General features: G+C 41.4%; 1 protein-coding gene across 2 annotated transcripts in view; it reads left to right on the forward strand.

Annotated features, from left to right (window-relative positions):
• The first annotated feature begins 2,953 nt into the window (after positions 1-2,953).
• crtc1a (CREB regulated transcription coactivator 1a) overlaps positions 2,954-27,792 on the forward strand; it is a 43,985-nt gene continuing 19,146 nt past the window's right edge. For both annotated transcript variants that reach the window (XM_071362053.1, XM_071362052.1), the window contains exons 1-7: positions 2,954-3,147; positions 12,317-12,433; positions 13,892-14,020; positions 14,296-14,357; positions 14,484-14,572; positions 22,633-22,718; positions 24,446-24,480. In XM_071362053.1, coding sequence (XP_071218154.1) covers positions 3,022-3,147; positions 12,317-12,433; positions 13,892-14,020; positions 14,296-14,357; positions 14,484-14,572; positions 22,633-22,718; positions 24,446-24,480 — 644 coding nt within the window. In that variant the 5' untranslated portion in view covers positions 2,954-3,021. The remainder of the gene's footprint in view (positions 3,148-12,316; positions 12,434-13,891; positions 14,021-14,295; positions 14,358-14,483; positions 14,573-22,632; positions 22,719-24,445; positions 24,481-27,792) is intronic.

Here is a 27,792-nt window from a genome sequence, read left to right on the forward strand (position 1 = left end):
TGACATGGTCAAATGGTACTGGAGAAGCCTTGCAAGGGAAGTATACACCATAAAGACTGTCACAGCAGTTTTCAGAAACACATTTCTGGTAAGGCTGTGTGAAATGCAAATACAGTATCTTAGCAGGTGTCTGTCAAACACAAAACCGACATGACAGAAATATCAATCTGGAAGACAAGATTTCTAATAATAGCATCACACCCTGATCTGTTTCACCTGTCTTTGTGCTTGTCTCCACCCCCCTCCAGGTGTTGCCCATCTTCCTCATTATCCCCAGTATTTATACCTGCGTTCTCTGTTTGTCTGTTGCCAGTGTGTCTCGGCAGGTCTTACCAGTGTGTTTGCGCTGCGCCCTGTGGTCTCAAGTTAGGTTTCCCTGGTTCTGACCATGCTGCATGCCCTGACCCAGAGTCTGCCTGCTGTTCTGTACCTGCCTGACTCTGACCCATTTACGATCCTCTGCCTGTCCTGATCCCGAGCCTGCCTGCTGTTCTGTACCTTATTGACTCTGCCCTGGATTACGGACCTCTGCCTGCCTTTGACCTGACTTTGTCCTGCCCCGTTTGGGTCAATAAACATCTGTGACTCTAGCTGTCTGCATCTGGGTCTTATTCTGAGTTCTGATAAATAGAAGAGGAAAAAAAGAAACCTGCACAATACTCTTGGTAGTTTCACTGCTCTTTAATAAGCTTTACATATCGATATGTTTTTGCTTCATTATTATGGGGTATTGTGTGTAGATTGAGAATTTCTTTTTATTTAGTACATTTTAGAATAAGGCTGTAACGTAACAATGTGGGACAAGTCAAGGGTGTGAATACTTTCCGAAGGCACTGAATGTACAGGGAAGCATGCTGTCTCATGCTTTGGAAATGCTTGCCGTTTCTGTGTTTATGTAACCAGATAAACGTATCTGAGGAGCAGAATACAGGAATCTACTAAGACATGACATTCTCTCCATTTTAGCTAGCCTTTTCAATGAGGCTCAACTCCAAGGTTTTTTCCAGGGTTTAGTTTGCAATAACAGCATAATCCCACACACCCAGTGCCCTGGAATACAATTTCAATGGTTTCCTTGGTTACTTTACAGCCAATTTATTTCCACTACTCTGAATGGTGGGTGAAACAGCATATTGTTTCATTGTGCTTGGACTGTGCCTGTCGCTCAAAACCTCATCTTTGGCCTTAGTGTCTGTCAAAAAAAATACCTTTTTGAAAGTGTTGGTACTTTCAAATCAAATCAAATCAAATGTATTTATATAGCCCTTCTTAAATCAGCTGATATCTCAAAGTGCTGTACAGAAACCCAGCCTAAAACCCCAAACAGCAAGCAATGCAGGTGTAGAAGCACGGTGGCTAGGAAAAACTCCCTAGAAAGGCCAAAACCTAGGAAGAAATGTAGAGAGGAACCAGGCTATGAGGGGTGGCCAGTCCTCTTCTGGCTGTGCCTGGTGGAGATTATAACAGAACATGGCCAAGATGTTCAAATGTTCATAAATGACCAGCATGGTCAAATAATAATAATCACAGTAGTTGTCGAGGGTGCAGCAAGTCAGCACCTCAGGAGTAAATGTCAGTTGGCTTTTCATAGCCGATCATTAAGAGTATCTCTACCGCTCCTGCTGTCTCTAGAGAGTTGAAAACAGCAGGTCTGGGACAGGTAGCACGTCCGGTGAACAGGTCAGGGTTCCATAGCCGCAGGCAGAACAGTTGAAACTGGAGCAGCAGCACGGCCAGGTGGACTGGGGACAGCAAGGAGTCATCATGCCAGGTAGTCCTGAGGCATGGTCCTAGGGCTCAGGTCCTCCGAGAGAGAGAAAGAAAGAGAGAATTAGAGAGAGCATACTTAAATTCACACAGGACACCGGATAAGAGAGGAGAAGTACTCCAGATATAACAAACTGACCCTAGCCCCCCGACACATAAACTACTGCAGCATAATGACTGTGACAGTGAGTAGGTCCAGAGACATGTTGGACAAAACCCACTGAGTCGATGATGGCTCCGAAAGCCTTTTGGAGTGGGTCTGTGGACTTTTCCATGTGAACATTAAAATCACCAAAAATTTGAATATTATCTGCTATGACTACAAGGTCCGATACGAATTCAGGGAACTCAGTGAGGAACGCTGTATATGGCCCAGCAGGCCTGTAACCGGTAGCTATAAAAAGTGATTGAGTAGGCTGCATAGATTTCATGACTAGAAGCTCAAAAGACGAAAACTTCTTTTTTTTTTTGTAAATTGAAATTTGCTATCGTAGATTTTAGCAACACCTCCGCCTTTGCGGGATGCACGGGGGATATGGTCACTAGTGTAACCAGGAGGTGAAGCCTCATTTAACACAGTAAATTAATCAGGCTTAAGCCATGTTTCAGTCAGGCCAATCACATCAAGATTGTGATCAGTGATTAGTTCATTGACTATAACTGCCTTTGAAGTCAGGGATCTAACATTAAGTATCCCTATTTTGAGATGTGAGGTCAGCATATTAGTAGTGAATTGTGTGATTTACAGTGGTTTATGCGTTTAATTCCAAGTGAGAATTATATTGCCAGTAAGCACTCTCCTTTGAGTGGGGACATCTGGCCAGGGGCTAGTTATTAAAGACACTAGGCCTACAAGAATTGTAAAGGAACAGACACACACAACAACTTTTATAGGCTATAGCCTTCATCAGAGGAAAATAAGGGGAACAGGATAGAGTATTGTTATGCCATGTAGGCTAAGTGGCTACAAAAGGCAGGCAAACAAGAAGAACCTGACAAACACGTTCTTTGGAGCATCATCTTATTTGTGTTATTATCCGCATACGTCTGACAAGTGTACCGTTGATAACATGTTCAGACAAGCAACAATGAGGGTAAAATGTATAACTTAATATCACTTTTTTGTATTTTACCCATCCCTGGTGAAAAAAGGTGGGGATTGCAGGCGTTCCAGATGTGCGCGTAACCTACGCCCACGCGCAAGGACGTGTGCATGCAACGTCATTGAGGGAAAGCAGAGCAGAAGAGCGAAACATGGCGACATCAAACAATCCGCGGAAATTTAGCGAGAAAATCGCTTTACATAATCAGAAGCAGGCAGAGGAGACCGCAGCATTCGAGGAAGTGATGAAAGATTTGAGTATTACCCGAGCAGCGAGGGTAAGCTTGTCTGTTTATACCCATTTGCTGTTATTGCTGGTGAGATGTCAAATTCAGTAATATTCGCGGCGGGCACGTAGCTTGGCCAGGGAGGTAAACAATAACAAACAGCCCCTACGTGCCAGCTAATATTCTTGGCATGAATGGCAACCAGCAGTCTTATTATCGTATTCGTGTAGTTATTCTCAAATGGAGAGGTATCCCGGCTCAAGTCCCTCCGTCTTCAAAAGTTGCACAATATAGCTCCAGTGCAAGCAATAGCCAACTAATGTGGGGCGTGCATGCGTGTTTGACAGCCACATCAAAATAGAACGTTCGTTGGTTTTTCTGATCGCACTCTAGGCGAGGAAGAAGCTTCAGATGAACAGCAATTTCTATGTATTGAAGTATTTTGGAAAGCAGTATTTTCAGTTTAAAGATCACCAAAGACACATAAGCTAATAATCAGGTGGGAATAGCAGTCGTGCTGTGAAACTGGGCAGACAAGTACAGTAATATGATTGACAGTGGCATATCAAAGATGAGGACCAACCCGCACAGATTATGTTGACGACAAACCGCATGCCGCAGGCCTCTAATGCCAGCAACATATTGCGCTCTTCATCAATGTCATTTCAGTGCTTTTGGCAGTACATTTTTCTACAAAATGTATACGAAATAACATTGGTGCATTTGAGAAACGTTGCCAGCAGAACCAGCGCATTTGAAAGAGTTTCAAATGGGCGGGTTCTGAGATACTGTAGCAACATTGGCATCGCTCTCTGACTGGTTAAATTACTGCATCCTTATTTGGATGGTACTATCCATTGAATACGTTGGACAATCATCAGTGTAGTGTTTGTTTTTAATTCACAGGAAATAACACATTTTCTATTGATTTCAATGGATTCATTCAGTGTTGAGGTGACATGTGTTATTTTTCCTGAAGTGGGTGATTTATTGTTTTAGGCTGGAACCTTTGGAAGTCAAAATTGGGTGCAATTTCAACAAACACATTTGGGAAGAGTAGGTTTCACTATTTGAAGACATGCTCTGGAACTTTGGGGTGGATGTGTCAATGTGTAGTTCAGACATGCATTTATGAGCAGAATTACTGTTACTGCAGTCAGCCATGAAATCCCTAGTTTGAAAGTGATTGTTTTTCTGGAAATGGTGCACCTTTTTCCCTACATTTTCCCTCACATGGGACAGCCCCCTAGCAATTCCAGTTCTAGCCAATGAGTTTTAGCCCCTCACCATTTGAGTGACAGCTAGCAAGATGCACACAGAGTGAGCGAGAGGGCTACTAGCTAAAAAGTATACAAAAGTACTGGAGAATCTCTTTAAAATATTGCTTTTGGCCCTATAGTATAGTGATGGGGGACGAAGTCGATACAGCTACATATCGGGATATTATTTTGGACAATATATTGTATCGTATCATTTTGGCAATAACTCAATATTATTTTTGTGCTAGTTGCCTGTATACCTGCACTTTTTTACAACACTTTTATTTCCATGACTGATAAACACTGTCTCTCTTGACACTCTGCAGCAGACATATGGCGATCAATATAGGTTTGGAACATCAAATCGCAATAAAATCACAGTATCGAATCGCAATAAATATACAATCGTGAGAATCGTAATGCATATCGTATTGACACCTAAGTATCGTGATAATATCGTATCATGAGGTCCCAGGCAATTCCCAGCCCTAGTATAGTATGAGGCTATAAACATAATCCTTACTTTGTAACATACAGTATGCATACAATAATAGGAAGGGCAAGTCTAATGCTCAGTATTTGATAATAACTTTTGACAGTGCAGTAGGCAGCGAGCCTACAAGTTCACTCAAGTAGGCACATTTACCCTATTGACTTGATTCATATGTGGTTGGATTTGTGAAACACTTATCCCAAAATGCATGTAATCTTCTGTCAACAAAATAACAAGATGTATTCAAACTTGACTCACTATTGCGAGATTACTGTATTTTCAAAATACTCTGGAGAAATAGGCTTTTGAGATTATTATTAAATGATTTCCCTTCTTTAATCAATAGTGCGTGTGCGTGACAGACATGAACAGTTTGGGTACTGTCTGTGTATAGGATTAAACTACTTTGATTACCTGCTTTTCTAAACAAAATAGCAAAATGATTTTCTCGTGATATTACTCTGTATCTCTAGTACATAAGAGAACTTTCTGAAACGTAAACTCAGCAAAAAAAGAAATGTCCCTTTTTCAGGACCCTGTCTTTCAAAGATCATTCGTAAAAATCCAAATAACTTCACAGATCTTCATTGTAAAGGGTTTAAACACTGTTTCCCATGCTTGTTCAAACACTGTTTCACATGCTTGTTCAATGAACCATAAACAATTAATGAACATGCACCTGTGGAACGGTCGTTAAGACACTCAGTTTACAGACGGTAGGCAATTAAGGTCACAGTTATGAAAACTTAGGACACTAAAGAGGCCTTTCTACTGACTCTGAAAAACACCAAAAGAAAGATGCCCAGGGTCCCTGCTCATCTGCGTGAACGTGCCTTTGGTATGCTGCAAGGAGGCATGAGGACTGCAGATGTGGCCAGGGCAATAAATTGCAATGCCCGTACTGTGAGATGCCTAAGACAGTGCTACAGGGAGCCAGGACGGACAGCTGATCGTCCTCGCAGTGCCAGACCACGTATAACAACACCTGCACAGGATCGGTACATCCGAACATCACACCTGCGGGACAGGTACAGGATGGCAACAACAACTGCCCGAGTTACACCAGGAATGCACAATCAATCAATCAATCAATCAATCAATTTTATTTTATATAGCCCTTCATACATCAGCTAATATCTCGAAGTGCTGTACAGACACCCAGCCTAAAACCCCAAACAGCTAGTAATGCAGGTGTAGAAGCACGGTGGCTAGGAAAAACTCCCTAGAAAGGCCAAAACCTAGGAAGAAACCTAGAGAGGAACCAGGCTATGAGGGGTGGCCAGTCCTCTTCTGGCTGTGCCGGGTGGAGATTATAACAGAACTATGCCAAGATGTTCAAAAATGTTCATAAGTGACAAGCATGGTCAAATAATAATCATGAATAATTTTCAGTTGGCTTTTCATAGCCGATCATCAAGAGTTGAAAAACAACAGGTCTGGGACAGGTGGCGGTTCCATAACCGCAGGCAGAACAGCTGAAACTGGAATAGCAGCAAGGCCAGGCGGACTGGGGACAGCAAGGAGTCACCACGGGCGGCAGTCCCGACGCATGGTCCTAGGGCCCAGGTCCTCCGAGAGAAAGAAAGAGAGAAGGAGAAAATTAGAGAGAGCCAAGATTTTCAAAATTTCCATAAATGACAAGCATGGTCAAATAATAATCAGGAATAAATCTCAGTTGGCTTTTCATAGCCGATCATTAAGAGTTGAAAACAGCAGGTCTGGGACAGGTAGGGGTTCCATAACCGCAGGCAGAACAGTTGAAACTGGAATAGCAGCAAGGCCAGGCGGACTGGGGACAGCAAGGAGTCACCACGGCCGGTAGTCCCGACGTATGGTCCTAGGGCTCAGGTCCTCCGAGAGAAAGAAAGAGAGAAGGAGAAAATTAGAGAGAGCCAAGATTTTCAAAATGTTCATAAATGACAAGCATGGTCAAATAATAATCAGGAATAAATCTCAGTTGGCTTTTCATAGCCGATCATTAAGAGTTGAAAACAGCAGGTCTGGGACAGGTAGGGGTTCCGTAACCACAGGCAGAACAGTTGAAACTGGAATAGCAGCAAGGCCAGGCGGACTGGGGACAGCAAGGTGTCATCATGCCCGGTAGTCCTGACGTATGGTCCTAGGGCTCAGGTTCTCAGAGAGAAAGAGAGAACGAGAGAATTAGAGAGAGCATACTTAAATTCACACAGGACACTGGATAAGACAGGAGAAGTACTCCAGGTAACCAACTGACCCTAGCCCCCCGACACAAACTACTGCAGCATAAATACTGGAGGCTGAGACAGGAGCGGTCAGGAGACACTGTGGCCCCATCCGAAGAAACCCCCGGACAGGGCCAAATAGGAAGGATATAACCCCACCCACTTTGCCAAAGCACAGCCCCCGCACCACTAGAGGGAAATCCTCAACCACCAACTTACAATCCTGAGACAAGGCCGAGTATAGCCCACAAAGGTCTCCACCACAGCACAAACCAAGGGGGGGCGCCAACCCAGACAGGAAGATCACGTCAGTAACTCAACCCACTCAAGTGACGCACCCCTCCTAGGGACGGCATGAAAGAGCACCAGCAAGCCAGTGACTCAGCCCCTGTAACAGGGTTAGAGGCAGAGAATCCCAGTGGAGAGAGGGGAACCGGCCTGGCAGAGACAGCAAGGGCGGTTCGTTGCTCCAGAGCCTTTCCGTTCACCTTCACACTCCTGGGCCAGGCTACACTCAATCATATGACCTACTGAAGAGATAAGTCTTCAGTAAAGACTTAAAGGTTGAGACCGAGTCTGCGTCTCTCACATGGGTAGGCAGACTGTTCCATAAAAATGGAGATCTATAGGAGAAAGCCCTGCCTCCCGCTGTTTGCTTAGAAATTCTAGGGACAATTAGGAGGCCTGCGTCTTGTGACCGTAGCGTACGTATTGGTATGTACGGCAGGACCAACTCGGAAAGATAGGTAGGAGCAAGCCCATGTAACGCTTTATAGGTTAACAGTAAAACCTTGAAATCAGCCCTTGCCTTAACAGGAAGCCAGTGTAGGGAAGCTAGCACTGGAGTAATATGATCAAATTTCTTGGTTCTAGTCAGGATTCTAGCAGCCGTATTTAGCACTAACTGAAGTTTATTTAGTGCTTTATCCGGGTAGCCGGAAAGTAGAGCATTGCAGTAGTCTAACCTAGAAGTAACAAATGCATGGATTAATTTTTCTGCATCATTTTTGGACAGAAAATTTCTGATTTTTGCAATGTTACGTAGATGGAAAAAAGCTGTCCTTGAAACAGTCTTGATATGTTCGTCAAAAGAGAGATCAGGGTCAAGAGTAACGCCGAGGTCCTTCACAGTTTTATTTGAGACGACTTTACAACCATCAAGATGAATTGTCAGATTTAACAGAAGATCTCTTTGTTTCTTGGGACCTAGAACAAGCATCTCTGTTTTGTCCGAGTTTAAAAGTAGAAAGTTTTCAGCCATCCACTTCCTTATGTCTGAAACACAGGCTTCTAGCGAGGGCAATTTTGGGGCTTCACCATGTTTCATTGAAATGTACAGCTGTGTGTCATCCGCATAGCAGTGAAAGTTAACATTATGTTTTCGAATAACATCCCCAAGAGGTAAAATATATAGTGAAAACAATAGTGGTCCTAAAACGGAACCTTGAGGAACACCGAAATGTACAGTTGATTTGTCAGAGGACAGACCATTCACAGAGACAAACTGATATCTTTCCGACAGGTAAGATCTAAACCAGGCCAGAACTTGTCCGTGTAGACCAATTTGGGTTTCCAGTCTCTCCAAAAGAATGTGGTGATCGATGGTGTCAAAGGCAGCACTAAGGTCTAGTAGCACGAGGACAGATGCAGAGCCTCGGTCTGACGCCATTAAAAGGTCATTTACCACCTTCACAAGTGCAGTCTCAGTGCTATGATGGGGTCTAAAACCAGACTGAAGCATTTCGTATACATTATTTGTCTTCAGAAAGGCAGTGAGTTGCTGCGCAACAGCTTTTTCTAAAATCTTTGAGAGGAATGGAAGATTCGATATAGGCCGATAGTTTTTTATATTTTCCGGGTCAAGGTTTGGCTTTTTCAAGAGAGGCTTTATCACTGCCACTTTTAGTGAGTTTGGTACACATCTGGTGGATAGAGAGCTGTTTATTATGTTCAACATAGGAGGGCCAAGCACAGGAAGCAGCTCCTTCAGCAGTTTAGTAGGAATAGGATCCAGTATGCAGCTTGAAGGTTTAGAGGCCATGATTATTTTCATCATTGTGTCAAGAGATATAGTACTAAAACACTTAAGTGTCTCTCCCGATCCCAGGCCCTCGCAGAGCTGTGCAGATCCAGGACAGCTAAGCCCTGGAGGAATACGCAGATTCAAAGAGGAGTCCGTAATTTGCTTTCTAATGGTCATGATCTTTTCCTCAAAGAAGTTCATGAATTTATTACTGCTGAAGTGAAAGCCATCCTCTCTTGGGGAATGCTGCTTTTTAGTTAGTTTCGCAACAGTATCAAAAAGAAATTTTGGATTGTTCTTATTTTCCTCGATTAAGTTGGAAAAGTAGGATGAGCGAGCAGCAGTGAGGGCTCTTCGGTACTGCACGGTACTGTCTTTCCAAGCTAGTCGGAAGACTTCCAGTTTGGTGTGGCGCCATTTCCGTTCCAATTTCCTGGAAGCTTGCTTCAAAGCTCGGGTATTTTCTGTATACCAGGGAGCTAGTTTCTTATGACAAATGTTTTTCGTTTTTAGGGGTGCAACTGCATCTAGGGTATTGCGCAAGGTTAAATTGAGTTCCTCAGTTAGGTGGTTAACTGATTTTTGTCCTCTGACGTCCTTGGGTAGGCAGAAGGAGTCTGGAAGGGCATCAAGGAATTTTTGTGTTGTCTGAGAATTTATAGCACGACTTTTGATGCTCCTTGGTTGGGGTCTGAGCAGATTATTTGTTGCGATTGCAAACGTAATAAAATGGTGGTCCGATAGTCCAGGATTATGTGGAAAAACATTAAGATCTACAACATTTATTCCATGGGACAAAACTAGGTCCAGAGTATGACTGTGGCAGTGAGTAGGTCCAGAGACATGTTGGACAAAACCCACTGAGTCGATAATGGCTCCGAAAGACTTTTGGAGTGGGTCTGTGGACTTCTCCATGTGAATATTAAAATCACCAAAAATTAGAATATGATCTGCTATGACTACAAGGTCTGATAGGAATTCAGGAAACTCAGAGAGGAACGCTGTATATGGCCCAGGAGGCCTGTAAACAGTAGCTATAAAAAGTGATTGAGTAGGCTGCATAGATTTCATGACTAGAAGCTCAAAAGACGAAAACGGCATTTTTTTTTTTGTAAATTGAAATTTGCTATCGTAAATGTTAGCAACACCTCCGCCTTTGCGGGATGCACGGGGGATATGGTCACTAGTGTAACCAGGAGGTGAGGCCTCATTTAACACAGTAAATTCATCAGGCTTAAGCCATGTTTCAGTCAGGCCAATCACATCAAGATTATGATCAGTGATTAGTTCATTGACTATGACTGCCTTTGAAGTGAGGGATCTAACATTAAGTAACCCTATTTTGAGATGTGAGGTATCACGATCTCTTTCAATGATGGCAGGAATGGAGGAGGTCTTTATCCTAATAAGATTGCTAAGGCGAACACCGCCATGTTTAGTTTTGCCCAACCTAGGTCGAGGCACAGACACAGTCTCAATGGGTATGGCTGAGCTGACTATACTGACTGTGCTATTGGCAGACTCCACTAAGCTGGCAGGTTGGCTAACAGCCTGCTGCCTGGCCTGCACCCTATTTCATTGTGGGGCTAGAGGAGTTAGAGCCCTGTCTATGTTGGTAGATAAGATGAGAGCACCCCAATCCCTCCATCAGTGCTCAGACTGTCCGCAATAGGCTGAGAGAGGCTGGACTGAGGGCCTGTAGGCCTGTTGTAAGGAAGGTCCTCACAAGACATCACTGGCAACAACGTCGCCTATGGGCACAAACCCACCGTCACTGGACCAGACAGGACTGGCAAAAAGTGCTCTTCACTGACGAGTCACGGTTTTGTCTCACCAGGGGTGATGGTCAGATTTGCGTTTATCGTCGAAGGAATGAGCGTTACACCGAGGCCTGTACTCTGGAGCGGGATCGACTTGGAGGTGGAGGGTCCGTCATGGTCTGGGGCGGTGTGTCATAGCATCATCGGACTGAGCTTGTTGTCATTGCAGGCAATCTCAACGCTGTGCGTTACAGGGAAGACACCCTCCTCCCTCATGTGGTACTCTTCCTGCAGGCTCATCCTGACATGACCCGCCAGCATGACAATGCCACCAGCCATCCTGCTCGTTCTGTGCGTGACTTCCTGCAAGACAGGCATGTTAGTGTTCTGCCATGGCCAGCGAAGAGCCCGGATCTCAATCCCATTGAGCATGTCCGGGACCTGTTGGATCGGAGGGTGAGGGCTAGGGCCATTCCCCCCAGAAATGTCCGGGAACTTGCAGGTGCCTTGGTGGAAGAGTTGGGTAACATCTCACAGCAAGAACTGGCAAATCTGGTGCAGTCCATGAGGAGGAGATGCACTGCAGTACTTAATTTAGCTGGTGGCCACACTGTTACTTTTGATTTTGACCCCCCCTTTGTTCAGGGACACATTATTCAATTTCTGTTAGTCACATGTCTGTGGAACTTGTTCAGTTTATGTCTCAGTTGTTGAAACTTATGTTCATACAAATATTTACACATGTTAAGTTTGCTGAAAATAAACGCAGTTGACAGTGAGAGGACGTTTCTTTATTTGCTGAGTTTATGTAGTTGGCTGTCACCACCTGAAATCACAGCCAATCATAGATAATTGTTCGATTACTTGTTAGATATTACTGCACGGTCGGAAGTAGAAGCACAAGCATTTCGCTACACTCGCATTATCTGCTAACTATGTGTATGAGACCAATAAAATGTGATTTGATTTGAGGTCAACTATTTGCATACTCATAGCAGGTGAACTGTTGAACCTATAAGGGTGTGACCTTGAGTTTTTGTAAGGATGGAAAGACATTCATATAGGTGATAGTTATCCCAGTTAGGCCTATATGTGGCGCCATTCAATGTCAAGATGAGTCGGTGTGGCAAGATTGTAAATAATGAAAACATAATTTAATCATGGGTGATCTGTAATTGCTGAAAATTTTATTTTCTCTGTGAAGTTTATTAGGTAAATTGAGGTTAAAGGTGAGTAAATGTCATTTTCACACAACAATGGGTGATTGCTTAGGCCAGACAAGTCTTATCCCCTTGGTTCTGACTGAGATGGATGGAGTGATTTGTAATCTATAGAATCAATGTTAAACAAGGATAGTGTTGTTTTTTTCATCAGTCAGAATTGTTGTGCTCTCTGTCACACTCGTTTTTGAATTATTGTTGAATATTTCATACCGAACATTATCTGATGCCATGTTTGCTTTTGTTTTGTCACTCCTTATACAGTTACAGTTACAGAAGACCCAGTATTTACAGCTGGGACAAAACCGTGGGCAGTACTATGGCGGATCATTGCCAAATGTCAATCAGATTGGAAATGGCACCATTGACATGCCTTTTCAGGTAATGTGTGTTTGTAGGACTCAAAGTATTCATATCCCGTGACGTATTCCACAATTTGTTGTGTTATAGCCTGAATTCAAAATGGATTACATTTTTCTTCTCTCACCTACACAATACCCCAAATAAATGTTTGCAAATGTATTTAAAATTAATTAAAGAAATATGTAATTTACATAAGTATTCACACCCTTAAGTCAATACTTTGTAGAAGCACCTTTGACAGTGATTACAGCTGTGAGTATTTGTAACTCGGCCACTCAAGAACATTCACTGTCTTCTTGGTAAGCAACTCCAGTGTAGAGTTGGCCTTGTGTTGTAGGTTATTGTTCTGCTGAAAGGTGAATGAATCTCCCATTGTCTGGTGGAAAGCAGACTGAACCAGAATTTCCTGAAGGATTTAGCCTGTGCTTAGCTCCATTCCGTTTATTTTTTATCCTGAAAAACTCCCCAGTCCTTAACGATTACAAACATACCCATAACATGATGCAGCCACCACTATGCTTGAAAATATGGAGAGTGGTACTCGGTTATGTGTTATATTGGATTTGTCCCAAAAATAACACTTTGTATTCAGGACAAAAAGATAATTGCTTTGCAATACTTTTTTTCAGTATTACTTTAGTGCCTCTTTGCAAACATATTCTGTACATACTTCCTTCTTTTCAATTTGTCAATTAGGTTACTATTGTGGAGTAACTACATAGTTGTCGATCCATCCTCAGTTTTCTCCTATCACATCCATTAAACTCTGTAACTGTTTTAAAGTCACCATTGGCCTCATGGTGAAATCCCTCATGGTTTCCTTCCTCTCTGGAAACTGAGTAGGGAAGGACGCCTGTATCTTCGTAGTGACTGGGTGTATTGATACACCATCCAAATTGTAATTAATAACTTCACCATGCTCAAAGGGATATTCAATGTTTTTTTTTTACTCATCTACCAATAGGTACCCTTCTTTGCGAGGCATTGGAAAACATTCCTGGTCTTTGTGGTTGAATCTGTATTTGAAATTCACTGCTTGACTGACTGACCTTACAGATAATTGTATGTGTGGGTTACAGAGATGAGGTAGTCATTCAAAAATCATGTTAACCACTATTTTTGCATAAAGAGTCCATGCAACTTATTATGTGACTTGTTAAGTACATTTTTACTCCTTAACTTATTTAGGCTTGCCATAAAGTGTTTGAATACTGGAAAGACATTTCAACTTTTCATTTTTTATTAATTTGTAGAAACTTAGAATAACAATTCCACTTTGACGTTATGTGGTATTGTGTGTAGGCCAGTGACAAAAAAATCACACAAAAAAAGACAATCAGGTCAAGGGGTGTGAATACTTTTTGAAGGTTCTGTATGTGTCTTACCCGAAATGGAAATGTGTTTACTCTTTTGACATATTTTTCTGTCTTTTATCTATGGAGCTTGTAACTGGTTTTCTTTGTGCGGTGTCTGCAGACTCCCTTTCAAGGTTCAGGTGACACTAGCAGGACAACACGGCATCATGGATTGGTTGACAGAGTTTACCGGGACAGAAACCGCATCACGTCCCCACATGGAAGGCCCCTCGACAAACATGGACGCCAAATATCTTTTACTGTCGGTTTATGCAACTGTATAGTTGATAACTTTTTATTTTACGGTCTGCTATGCAACGGATATTTGATTATGAATGACATGGTAATTACATAGTCATTTTACAGTAACAATTTGCCTTTTCATTAAAGCAAGCACCACTATGTAACATCTTTAACCATTGTACTTCAAAAGCATATGCTGTACTTTATGGCATAATGGTGTTTTACATTGACATCAGTTGTGAAATGCTACAGATTTGTGTTGCCCTTAACCAGGGGTATCACATTGATAGCTGTCCATACGGTTCAGTGTATCTGTCACCCCCACCTGACACCAGTTGGAGGAGGTAAGATAACCCAACTATGTGACGTGAAACTGTTGGGATTTCGTTGTGAAACGCTCCCTTGACTTTCCACAACTGATACAGTTGGTCACCACCTAAGTGGTGTATGTCTCTTTCCCTGTGCTATAGGACTAACTCGGACTCTGCGTTGCATCAGAGCACCTTGAACCCACAGGACATTTTCGCGGGAGGCTCACAGGACATGCAGCCTAAACGAGGTGTGTTGGATTTGAACTTGGTATTTCAAGTTGTATAAACTTTATATTAGTTCATCATTACACATTAATTATTTTTGGACAGAACCGGTTAGCGAAATGCCTTGGCCCTACAATGACCCCATAAGAGGAATGACTAGCCATTGTAGGGTACAATGCTCTGTTTCCAGTTGGTAGGCTTAGTAATGATTTTTGAGTCCTGCGCTGAATTATTAGCCAAGTTGTTATGAGGGAGGTGGTATTCAATGTATTGACAATGAAATATATTGTAATGGCTTTGCTGGCTACTCTTTATTGTACTGTTGAATAGTGTCAAGTGTACCTGATAAAAGGTTTTAGACTATGTCTTCGAAGGCTATAGATATTACTCATGGGATGAATAGGAATATCTGAGTGGTTCTCAAGGTTACATGCTAATGGTGTCTTAAAATAAAAATATGTATTTAACCTTTTAACTAGGCAAGTCAGCTAAGAACAAATTATTATTTACAATGACAGCCTAGGAACAGTGGGTTAACTGCCTTGTTCGGGGGCAGAACGACAGATTTTTACCTTGTCAGCTCTGGGATTTGATCTAGCAACCTTTCGGTTACTGGCCCAACGCTCTAACCACTAGGCTACTGCTTCAGAATCATCTGTGTTCACCAAATGTTGTTTGGTTATTCTTAGATATAGTCTTCAGACTTGCCCAGAGGGAATTGTTGGTATGTAATATTTTTACTCACTATTCTAGTTAATTCTTATGGTTGAGATCCCGTTAACGGGATCGACTTGACAACAGCCAGTGAAAGTGCAGGGCGCCAGAAATCTCATAATTAAAATTCCTCAAACATACAAGTATTTTACACCATTTTAAAGATAAACTTGTTGTTAATCCCACCACAGTGTCCGATTTCAAAAAAAGCTTTACGACGAAAGCACACCATCTGATTATGTTAGGTCAGTACCTAGTCACAGAAAAACACAGCCATTTTTCCAGCCAAAGAGAGGAGTCACAAAAAGCAGAAATAGAGATCAAATGAATCACTAACCTTTGATGATCCTCATCAGATGACATTCATAGGACTTCATGTTACACAATACATGTATGTTTTGTTTGATAAAGTTCATATTTATATCCAAAAATCTCAGTTTACATTGGCGCGTTATGTTCAGTAATGTTGCAGAGAGCCACATCAATTTACAGAAATACTCATAATAAACATTGATAAAAGATACAAGTATTATACATGGAACTTTAGATAAAATGCTCCTTAATGCAACCGCTGTGTCAGATTTCAAAAAAACTTTACGGAAAAAGCACACCTTGCTATAATCTGAGTACAGCGCTCAGAGCCCAAACAAGCCATACAGATATCTGCCATGTTGTGGAGTCAACAGAAGCCAGAAATAGTATTATAAATATTCACTTACCTTTGGTGATCTTCATCAGAATGCACTCCCAGGAATCAGTGCCACCAAAAAAAAATGTTTTGTTCGATAACGTCCATAACTTATGTCCAAATACCTCCTTTTTGTTCGCACGTTTAGTACAGTAATCCAAATGCGCAGGCACCAGGTCCAGACAAAGTCAAAAAATTCCATTACAGTTCGTAGAAACATGTCAAACAATGTATAGAATCAATCTTTAGGATGTTTTTAACATAAATCTTCAATAATGTTTCAACCGGAGAATTCCTTTGTAATGCGATGGAACGCAGGTCACTCTCACGGGAGAGCGCATGGTCAGCTCATGCCAGACACCTGACTCAAAGAGCACTCCTTCCCTCATTCTTCACAGTAGAAGCATCAAACAAGGTTCTAAAGACTGTTGACATCTAGTGGAAGCCTTAGGAAGTGCAATATGACCCCAAAGACACTGTATATTGGATAGGCAAACCTACAAACCTCAGATTTCCCACTTCCTGGTTGGATTTTTTCTCTGTTTTTTGCCTGCCATATGAGTTCTGTTATACTCACATACATCATTCAAACAGTTTTAGAAACTTCAGTGTTTTTTTCTATCCAAATCTACTAATAATATGCATATATTTTACCAACTGGACCTGAGTAGCAGGCAGTTTACTCTGGGCACCTTATTCATCTAAGCTACTCAATACTGCCCCCAGCCATAAGAAGTTAACCCGAGCTGCCCTCAAACCAAGGCAATCTGTCTGCTAATTATCTATAGTCCACATTTCAATTAGTCAATTTCAAATTATTTTCGAACAATTTGTAGTTTCTAACAACAGTTTTAATTCAGGTGTGTTCCGTCTCCTCATGAATTCACGTAAGAAGTAGCCCATTTCACTGTTGCGGATAATTTATCTTTGAGGATTTACTGAGCCAGACAAATTTTTCTCTTCAATGACAGCCCAAGCACTTCCCCATAGTTACACCAGATTAAGTATGAAGACATTGCACATCTTTAGTCAGAACAGCCCTTGCACTAACTTTTTCCCCCGGCACATTTTCTGACTGGTGCCTGCATTGAATTTATTGTTGTTTTCCTTACAAATTGGACTTTCGACATGTGTGCGTTCTTATCAAAGTAAGTGCCTTTTTTTCTGTATATTATATATATATATATACAGTGGGGAGAACAAGTATTTGATACACTGCCGATTTTGCAGGTTTTCCTACTTACAAAGCATGTAGAGGTCTGTAATTTTTATCATAGGTACACTTCAACTGTGAGAGACGGAATCTAAAACAAAAATCCCGAAAATCACATTGTATGATTTTTAAGTAATTAATTCGCATTTTATTGCATGACATAAGTATTTGATACATCAGAAAAGCAGAACTTAATATTTGGTACAGAATCCTTTGTTTGCAATTACAGAGATCATACGTTTCCTGTAGTTCTTGACCAGGTTTGCACACACTGCAGCAGGGATTTTGGCCCACTCCTCCATACAGACCTTCTCCAGATCCTTCAGGTTTCGGGGCTGTCGCTGGGCAATACGGACTTTCAGCTCCCTCCAAAGATTTTCTATTGGGTTCAGGTCTGGAGACTGGCTAGGCCACTCCAGGACCTTGAGATACTTCTTACGGAGCCACTCCTTAGTTGCCCTGGCTGTGTGTTTCGGGTCGTTGTCATGCTGGAAGACCCAGCCACGACCCATCATCAATGCTCTTACTGAGGGAAGGAGGTTGTTGGCTAAGATCTCGCAATACATGGCCCCATCCATCCTCCCCTCAATACGGTGCAGTCATCCTGTCCCCTTTGCAGAAAAGCATCCCCAAAGAATGATGTTTCCACCTCCATGCTTCACGGTTGGGATGGTGTTCTTGGGGTTGTACTCATCCTTCTTCTTCCTCCAAACACGGCGAGTGGAGTTTAGACCAAAAAGCTCTATTTTTGAATCATCAGACCACATGACCTTCTCCCATTCCTCCTCTGGATCATCCAGATGGTCATTGGCAAACTTCAGACGGGCCTGGACATGCGCCTGCTTGAGCAGGGGGACCTTGTGTGCGCTGCAGGATTTTAATCCATGACGGCGTAGTGTGTTACTAATGGTTTTCTTTGAGACTGTGGTCCCAGCTCTCTTCAGGTCATTGACCAGGTCCTGCCGTGTAGTTCTGGGCTGATCCCTCACCTTCCTCATGATCATTGATGCCCCACGAGGTGAGATCTTGCATGGAGCCCCAGACCGAGGGTGATTGACCGTCATCTTGAACTTCTTCTATTTTCTTCTATTTTCTAATAATTGCGCCAACAGTTGTTGCCTTCTCACCAAGCTGCTTGCCTATTGTCCTGTAGCCCATCCCAGCCTTGTGCAGGTCTACAATTTTATCATTGATGTCCTTACACAGCTCTCTGGTCTTGGCCATTGTGGAGAGGTTGGAGTCTGTTTGATTGAGTGTGTGGACAGGTGTCTTTTATACAGGTAACGAGTTCAAACAGGTGCAGTTAATACAGGTAATGAGTGGAGAACAGGAGGGCTTCTTAAAGAAAAACTAACAGGTCTGTGAGAGCCGGAATTCTTACTGGTTGGTAGGTGATCAAATACTTATGTCATGCAATAAAATGCAAATGAATTACTTAAAAATCATACAATGTGATTTTCTGGATTTTTGTTTTAGATTCCGTCTCTCACAGTTGAAGTGTACCTATGATAAAAATTACAGACCTCTACATGCTTTGTAAGTAGGAAAACCTGCAAAATCGGCAGTGTATCAAATACTTGTTCTCCCCACTGTATATATATATATATATATATATATATTTCACCTTTATTTAACTAGGCAAGTCAGTTAAGAACAAATTCTTATTTACAATGAGGGTTGTACTGATTATGATGAGCTAATGCTAAGCTATTTGCCAGCTGTGGGTGGTGTCATGTTTGTTGACGTCATACAATGCATTCTAGTTGTCACGTAAGCGTCTGTCAGACCAAAGATGTTATAACAAGGGATAGTTCACTCGACTGACTTATGGTGCTTTCAAGACAACTGGGAGCTCTGAAAAATACGATGTAAAATCATGACATCAGTGACCCCCGCCTAACCCAGACGACGCTGAGTCAATTGTGCGCCGCCCTATGAGACTCCCAATCACGGACGGTTGTGATACAGCCTGGAATCGAACCAGGGTCTGTAGTGATGCCTCTAGCACTGATGTGCATTAGACCGCTGCGCCACTCGGGAGCCCCTCGGGAGCATACCGTATGTATGGATCATAATGTATTTACTGTTTTATTCACATGTTTTCAAGTATTGATGTCAAATCATGCATTCTGATTCTTGCATAGATTGTAATGGACACATATGTGTGTAACGTACTTTTTTGAGGGTTGTACTGATTATGATGAGCTAATGCTAAGCTATTTGCCAGCTGTGGGTGGCGTCATGTTTGTTGATGTCATACAATGCATTCTAGTTGTCACGTAAGCGTCTGTCAGACCAAATATGTTATAACAAGGGATCGTTCACTCGACTGACTTATGGTGCTTTCAAGACAACTGGGAGCTCTGAAAAATACGAGGTAAAATCACGACATCAGTGATCTTCAGGTTGGAAGGTCGGAGCTCTGGAGAGGTTCCCGAGTTGGAAATCCGAGTTGGATGACCGTTCAAAATGACTTTTCCCAGTTGGAGCTTCTCTTTTTTTGGAGTTCCCAGTGTTGTTTTGAACGCGGCATCAGATTGTAACTATGCTACTTCAGGGTTGCCAGCTCCAGGGGTTTTATTTTTATTTAGCATATAAATTTCTCCTTTAGCCAAGGGCTAAAATAGAAGTCAGTTCTATTTGTGATGCAGGTTCTGCCTGTCATCTCCTCATTGGTTTATAGAAGCAGGTACCCACGTGCCATCTCCTCATTGGTTATACCCACGTAGGTGACTGAAAGACGAACGAGGTCTGTGGCAGTAATGCACCTAATTTATGAAACTTGCCAATCGCAATATAAAGTCCAGAGAAGAAAAAGCCTAGAAGGAGGAGATATGACTAGAAACAATTTAGTTTAGCGTTTTATGTGTGGATTAATTGCCGGAGTAGAGGACCTTGTTCATTTCAGGTAAAATAACAACTCAATGTTTATATCCCAGGACAAATTAGCTAGCAAGTGCAAACTAGCTAGCTAGATTGCCATACATGTTTAATGCTTTTCGACCTATCCCCAAATTAATGTAATTGGTTCAGATTTTGTTTTGATATTTTAACCTGCGTGTCGTGATCGCGTTTGGTGTGGGGGGACAAAATACATTTATGCACGATGGCGCACGCGTGCAGCCGGTTTGGGTTCCGTGTTACAAGTCATATGCTCCGGTTCTTGTATACACTGTAACACGTACATCAAAGATTTGTAATATGCTGAAAAGTGGCCAAAGTAAGTTACTATTCTTTTTTTTAAACTTTGTTTATTTGCATTTTATAGTGATTGGCATTCAGGAATTAGGAGTTTTTGCTTTTCAAACATAAACAAACATGGCTGCCATCATAAAGAATTTAGCTGCTGTTAGCTTAACTGACACACATCTCTTTTCTAAACAATATTACATCTCTCCTTGTGGTCACCAGAGATGTGGTACATTGTAAACAAATCTAGCTGTTAGGTTGCTAACTTATGTTTTTTTTGGGGGGGGGGGTCAGCGCAACCTGTTATTTAGACTAGTTTATGGAATGAGTTTGGCTGTGGATGTGTTCCGTGTGATGTTTGGATGATGAGGTTCGCATTTTAGATTATACAATAAAAGGTGAAATTGACACCATTCTGTATACTTCTGGCCCTTCTTTGGACACTGTGTTAACAAACCTCCAGACGAGCTTCAATGCCATACAACTCTCCTTCCGTGGCCTCCAATTGCTCTTAAATGCAAGTAAAACTAAATGCATGCTCTTCAACCGATCGCTGCCCGCACCTGACCGCCCGTCTAGCATCACTACACTGGACGGTTCTGAGTTAGAATATGTGGATAACTACAAATACCTAGGTGTCTGGTTAGATTGTAAACTCTCCTTCCAGACTCACATTAAGCATCTCCAATCCAAAATTAAATCTAGAATCGGTTTCCTATTTCGCAACAAAGCATCCTTCACTCATGCTGCCAAACATACCCTCGTAAAACTGACTATCCTACCGATCCTTGACTTCGGCAATGTAATTTACAAAATAGCCTCCAACACTCTACTCAGCAAATTGGATGCAGTCTATCACATTGCCATCTGTTTTGTCACCAAAGCCCCATATACTACCCACCACTGCGACCATTATGCTCTCGTTGGATGGCCCTCGCTTCATATTTGTCGCCAAACTCACTGGCTCCAGGTAATCTATTTGTCTTTGCTAGATAAAGCCCAATCTTATCTCAGCTCACTGGTCACCATAGCAGCACCCACCCATAAAACGCACTCAGCAGGTATATTTCACCTGTCACCCCCAAGCCAACTCCTACTTTGGCTGTCATTCCTTCAAGTTCTCTGCTGCCAATGACTGGAACGAATTACAAAACTCACGGAAGCTGGAGACATATCTCCCTCACTATCTTTAAGCATCAGCTGTCAGAGCAGCTTACAGATCATTGCACCTGTACATAGCCCATCTGTAAATAGCCCACCCAACTATCTCATCCCCATATTATTATTATTTTTGCTCCTTTGCACCCCAGTATCTCTACTTGCACATTCATCTTCTGCTCGTCTATCACTCCGGTGTTTAATTGCTAAATTGTAATTATTTCGCCACTATGGCCTATTTATTGCCTTACCTCCCTAATCTTACTTCATTTGCACACACTGTATATAGACTTTTCTATTGTGTTTTGACTGTACTTTTGTTTATTCCATGGGTAACTCTGTTTGTGTCGCACTGCTTTACGTTATCTTGGCCTGGTCGCAGTTGTAAATGAGAACTTGTTCTCAACTGGCCTACCTGGTTAAATAAAGGTGAAAATAAATAGAAAACCCTCGGTCTTCCTTTCCTGTGGCGGTCCTCATGAGAGCCAGTTTCATCATAGCGCTTGATGGTTTTTGCGACTGCACTTGAAGAAACTTTCAAAGTTCTTGAAATGTTCCGTATTGATTGACCTTCATGTCTTAAAGTAATGATGGACTGTCGTTTTTCTTTGCTTATTTGAGCTGTTTTTGCCATAATATGGACTTGGTCTTTTACCAAATAGGGCTATCTTCTGTTTTCCACTCCTACCTTGTCACAACACAACTGATTGGCTCAAAGGCATTAAGAAGGAAATATAGTCCACAAACTAGCTTTTAACAAGGCACATCTGTTAATTGAAATGCATTCCAGGTGACTACCTCATGAAGCTGGTTGAGAGAATGCCAAGAGTGTGCAAAGCTGTCATCATCAATGCAAAGGGTGGCTACTTTGAAGAATATAAAATATATTTTGATTTATTTAACACTTTTCTGACTACTACATGATTCCGTATGTGTTGATGTCTTCACTATTATTCTACAATGTAGAAAATAGTCAACAACAAAAAGATTACCTTGAATGAGTAGGTGTGTTTTCCAAACTTTTGACTGGTACTGTATATTTGTAGCTTTGTTATTCTAGATAAGTGACAATTAGATAAATCCAACTCCCTCTCCCTCTTTCTTCTCCTCAATCTCCCCAGTGCTTCTGCTTCATGTACCAAGGCCAGAAGACACAGAATCAGATATGGACAAAGACGAACAAAAACAGAACTGGGATGGGAAAAAGGTGAAATGCACCTAGATCTGGTGACATAGTTTTAGTCAGAAGTTTACATACACCTTAGCCAATTGCATTTAAACTCAGTTTTTCACAATTCCTGACATTTAATCCAAGTAAGAATTCCCTGTCTTAGGTCAGTTAGGATCACCACTTTATTTTAAGAATGTGACATTTCAGAATAATAGGAGAGAGAATGAATTATTTCAGCTTTTGTTTCTTTCATCACATTCCCAGTGGGTCAGAAGTTTACATGCACTCAATTAGTATTTGGTAGCATTGCCTTTAAATTGTTTAACTTGGGTCAAATGTTTCAGGTAGTCTTCCAAAAGCTTCCCACAATAAGTTGGGTGAATATTTTTGCCCATTCCTCCTGACAGAGCTGGTGTAACTGAGTCAGGTTTGTAGGCCTCCTTGCTCACACACAATTTTCAGTTCTGCCCACACATTTTCTATGGGATTGAGGTTAGGGCTTTGTGATGGCCACTCCAATACCTTGACTTTGTTGTCCTTAAGCCATTTTGCCACAACTTTGGAAGTATACTTGGGGGTCATTGTACATTTGGAAGACCCATTTACGACCAAGCATTAACCTCATGACTGATATCTTGAGATGTTGCTTCAAAATATTCACGTAATTTTCCTTCCTCATGAAGCCATCTATTTTGTGAAGTGCACCAGTCCCTCCTGCAGCAAAGCACCCCCACAACATGATGCTGCCACCCCCGTGCTTCACGGTTGGGATGGTGTTCTTCGGCTTGCAAGCCTCACCCTTTTTCCTCCAAACATAACGATGGTCATTATGGCCAAACAGTTATATTTTTGTTTCGTCAGACCAGAGGACGTTTCTCCAAAAAGTACGATCTTTGTCCTCATGTGCAGTTGCAAACCGTAGTCTGGGTTTTTTATGGCGGTTTTGGAGCAGTGGCTTCTTCCTTGCTGAGCGGCCTTTCAGGTTATGTCGATATAGGACTCGTTTTACTGTGGATATAGATACTTTTGTACCCGTTTCCTCCAGCATCTTCACAAGGTCCTTTGCTGTTGTTCTGGGATTGATTTGCACTTTTCGCACCAAAGTACGTTCATCTCTAGGAGACAGAACGCGTCTCCTTCCTGAGTGGTATGACGGCTGCGTGGTCCCATGGTGTTTATACTTGCATACTATTGTTTGTACAGATGAACGTGGTACCTTCAGGCGTTTGGAAATTGCTCCCAAGGATGAACCAGACTTGTGGAGGTCTACAAAAAAAAATCTGAGGTCTTTGCTGATTTCTTTTGATTTTCCCATGATGTCAAGCAAAGAGGCACTGAGTTTGAAGGTAGGCCTTGAAATACATCCACAGGTACACCTCCAATTGACTCAAATGATGTAATTTAGCCTACCAGAAGCTTCTAAAGCCAAGACATCATTTTCTGGAATTTTCCAAGCTGTTTAAAGGCACAGTCAACTTAGTGTATGTAAACTTCTGACCCACTGGAATTGTGATACAGTGAAATTATCTGTCTGTAAACAATTGTTGGAAAAATGACTTGTGTCATGCACAAAGTAGATGTCCTAACCGACTTGCCAAAACTGTAGTTTGTTAACAACACTTTTGTGGAGTGGTTGAAAAATTTGTTTTAATGACTCCAACCTAAGTGTATGTAAACTTCCAAATTCAACTGTATCTCCACTGTTATACAGCCCTAACTGAGTTGTATTGTATTCTGAGTTGTAATTTTTTTTTTTCCCTTAGAATGCTTCATCAAGGTCCAAGGTCCCAGGAATCAAGTGAGTACTTCAAAGAGTCCCACAGACTGTAACATTTAAAAAATCCTGCCTTCATGTGAGCTTTGAATGGCTGATTACGATAATCTGTCAGCTGTCGCAGGCTATGGTGGCTTAGTAATGTTGATGTTTTTTCACCTGTAGACATCTTATATTTTGGAATACTTGTTAATAAATGTTGTGGATCCAGCCATTTCTGGCTGTGTATGATTTTATGTTATTGTTATTTTTAGAATGTGAACAGAGTCCCTTGCATGGATCTCAGCAGATATGTGTCCTGATCTTATAAGAGGGGAAACAACTGGAGACAATTTGCCTTCCCTTGGGCTTGTGTGCAATTAATTTTTAGCTTTTTAACAACTAATTGACCGATGTTGGTTCCATTGTTTGAATTCCATTTAGTTTTTTCTTCTTCTGTGAGCTGAATGTGTAGTTTCTGTAGAGATTAATCAGATCAAGCCTGATGTGTGCGATGTAGTAGGGAGTTGTAGTTTCCAACAGAAAAATATTCAACAAAGTTTAGCTCAGAAAACGTGGTAATTAACTACAGTGCGTGCCCGCCTACTTGTCCAGTCTGTGTGGAGCACTGAGTTGTAATAAGAACGGTGTGGAGCAGACACAGAGACTGAGGGAAGACCAACTGCATGATTGAGGAATAAAAGCAGTTGCTTCACAAGGTATTGCTACCAGAAAATACACAATCTAAGTGATTGATAGTTGGTATTCAGTAGTCATAAAAGTATGCCATGTTTACTTTGAAGAACTACTAAAATAAAGCAAAACAAATGTTTTATTAAAATAAAGTAATGTGAATAAATGATGGTTAATAAGCAGTAATGGGTAGTCACTACCATTTAATAGGTTTTAAACTTTTGTATTAATTGTTTTATTCTGTGTTACAGCATTCAGCCCACATAATGCATAGTGCATTTAATAAAAAAATAAAATATAAATATATAGATACCGAAATGTTTTAATATTCTAACCGAACCAACCTCAAAAAGCACTAATCGCTCAGCACAACATGATGCTCAACTTCCTATCCGGCTTGAAGGACCATGTACACTACCGTTTTAAAATACATTTCCTTGATTTTGAAAGAAAAGCTACTTTTTTTGTCCATTAATTTAACATCAAATTGGTCAGAAATACAGTGTAGACATTGTTAATGTTGTAAATGACTATTGTAGCTGGAAATGGCTGATTTTTAATGGAATATCTACAGCGGCCCATTATCAGCAACCATCACTCCTGTGTTCCAATAGCACGTTGTGTTAGCTAATCCAAGTTTATCATTTTAAAACGCTAATTGATCATTAGAAAACCACTTTGCAATTGTTAGCACAGCTGAAAACTGTTGTCCTAATTAAAGAAGCAATAAAACTGGCCTTTAGACTAGTTGAGTATCTGGAGCATCAGCATTTGTAGGTTCGATTACAGGCTCAAAATGGCCAGAAACAAAGAAATTTCTTCTGAAACTCGTCAGTCTATTCTTGTTCTGAGAAATGAAGGCTATTCAATGCGAGAAATTGCCAAGAAACTGAAGATCTCATACAACGCTGTGTACTACTCCCTTCACAGAACAGTGCAAAGTGGCTCTAAGCAAAATAGAGAGGAGTGGGAGGCCCCGGTGCACAACTGAGCAAGAGGACAAGTACATTAGTGTCTAGTTTGAGAAACCGACTCCTCACAAGTCCTCAACTGGCAGCTTCATTAAATAGTACCCGCAGAACCACCAGTCTCAACGTCAACAGTGAAGAGGCGACTCCGGGATGCTGGCAGGGTTGCAAAGTAAAGCCATATCTGAGACTGGCCAATAAAAAGAAAAGATTAAGATCGGCAGAAGAACAGAGACACTGGACAGGCGAAGATTGGAAAAAAGTGTTATGGACAGACAAATCTAAGTTTTTGAGGTGTTCAGATCACAAAGAAGAACAAATCTTCCTACAACAGGACAATGACCCAAAGCACAGCTCCAAACTATGCAAGAACTATTTCGGGAAGAAGCAGTCAGCTGGTATTCTGTCCTATAATGGAGTGGCCAGCAGAGTCACCGTATCTCAACCCTACTGAGCTGTTGTGGGAGCAGCTTGTCCCTATGGTACGTAAGAAGTGCCCATCAAGCCAATCCAACTTGTGGGAGGTGCTTCAGGAAGCATGGGGTGAAATCTCTTCAGATTACCTCAAATAATTGGCAACTAGAATGCCAAAGGTTTGCATGGCTGTAATTGCTGCAAATGGAGGATTCTTTGACAAAGCGAAGTTTGAAGGACACAATTATTATTTCAATTCAATCATTTTTTATAACCTTGTCAACGTCTTGACCATATTTCCTATTCATTTTGCAATTCATTTCATGTATGTTTTCATGGAAAACAAGGACATTTCTAAGTGACCCCAAACTTTTGAACGGTAGTGTACATTTCCAAGGGAAATCCACAGTGGACAAAATATTTCTGAAGTGTTCTGATTTATTTTTCTATGTTATTTCACATACTCTGCAGCAGCCTGTGAAATTGGCTGGCTGTGCATATACTACCCAATGATTTATATATACAGTACACTAGATGGCAGACAGGGCGCTTTTTTGAAGCCAACATGCCTCCATTTTAGTACCCCCCACCATTGTAAAAAAACATTAGAAGCTATGGAAATGCATTTATTAATGTCTACATTCTTTTTTGCCACGTTTATTCTATTAGACGGCTTAATACTTTTAAACTAAACACATTTTCCTTATCATTTTTATAGAGCATGAATGTTACTGTCCCCATTACAACAAAATAATGCTTAGTGCCTTCAGAAAGTATTCACGCCCCTTGACTTTTTCCACATTTTGTTGTTACAGCCTGAATTTAATGTATAAGTGGAATTAATTTTTCCTAAATTTTAAAAATTTATAAAAATGTAAAAGCTGAAATGTCTTGATTCAATAAGTATTCAACCCTTTTGTTATGGCAAACCTAAATAAGTTCAGGAGTAAAAATGTGCATAACAAGTCACGTAATTAGTTGCATGGACTCACTCTCTCTGTGTGCAATAATAGTGTTTAACATGATTTTTGAATGACTACCTCATCTCTGTACCCCACACAAATATCTGTAAGGTCACTCAGTCAAGCAGTGAATTTCAAACACATATTCAACAACAAACACCAGGGAGGTTTTCCAATGCCTTGCAAAGAAGGGCACCTATTGGTAGATGGGTAAAAAAAGGCTGACATTTAATATCCCTTTGATCATGGTGAAGTTATTAATTACACTTTGGGTGGTGTATCAATACACCCAGTCGCTACAAAGATATAGGCATCCTTCC

The sequence above is a fragment of the Salvelinus alpinus genome, chromosome 23 (assembly GCF_045679555.1).
Source record: "Salvelinus alpinus chromosome 23, SLU_Salpinus.1, whole genome shotgun sequence".
Taxonomy (NCBI): domain Eukaryota; kingdom Metazoa; phylum Chordata; class Actinopteri; order Salmoniformes; family Salmonidae; genus Salvelinus; species Salvelinus alpinus.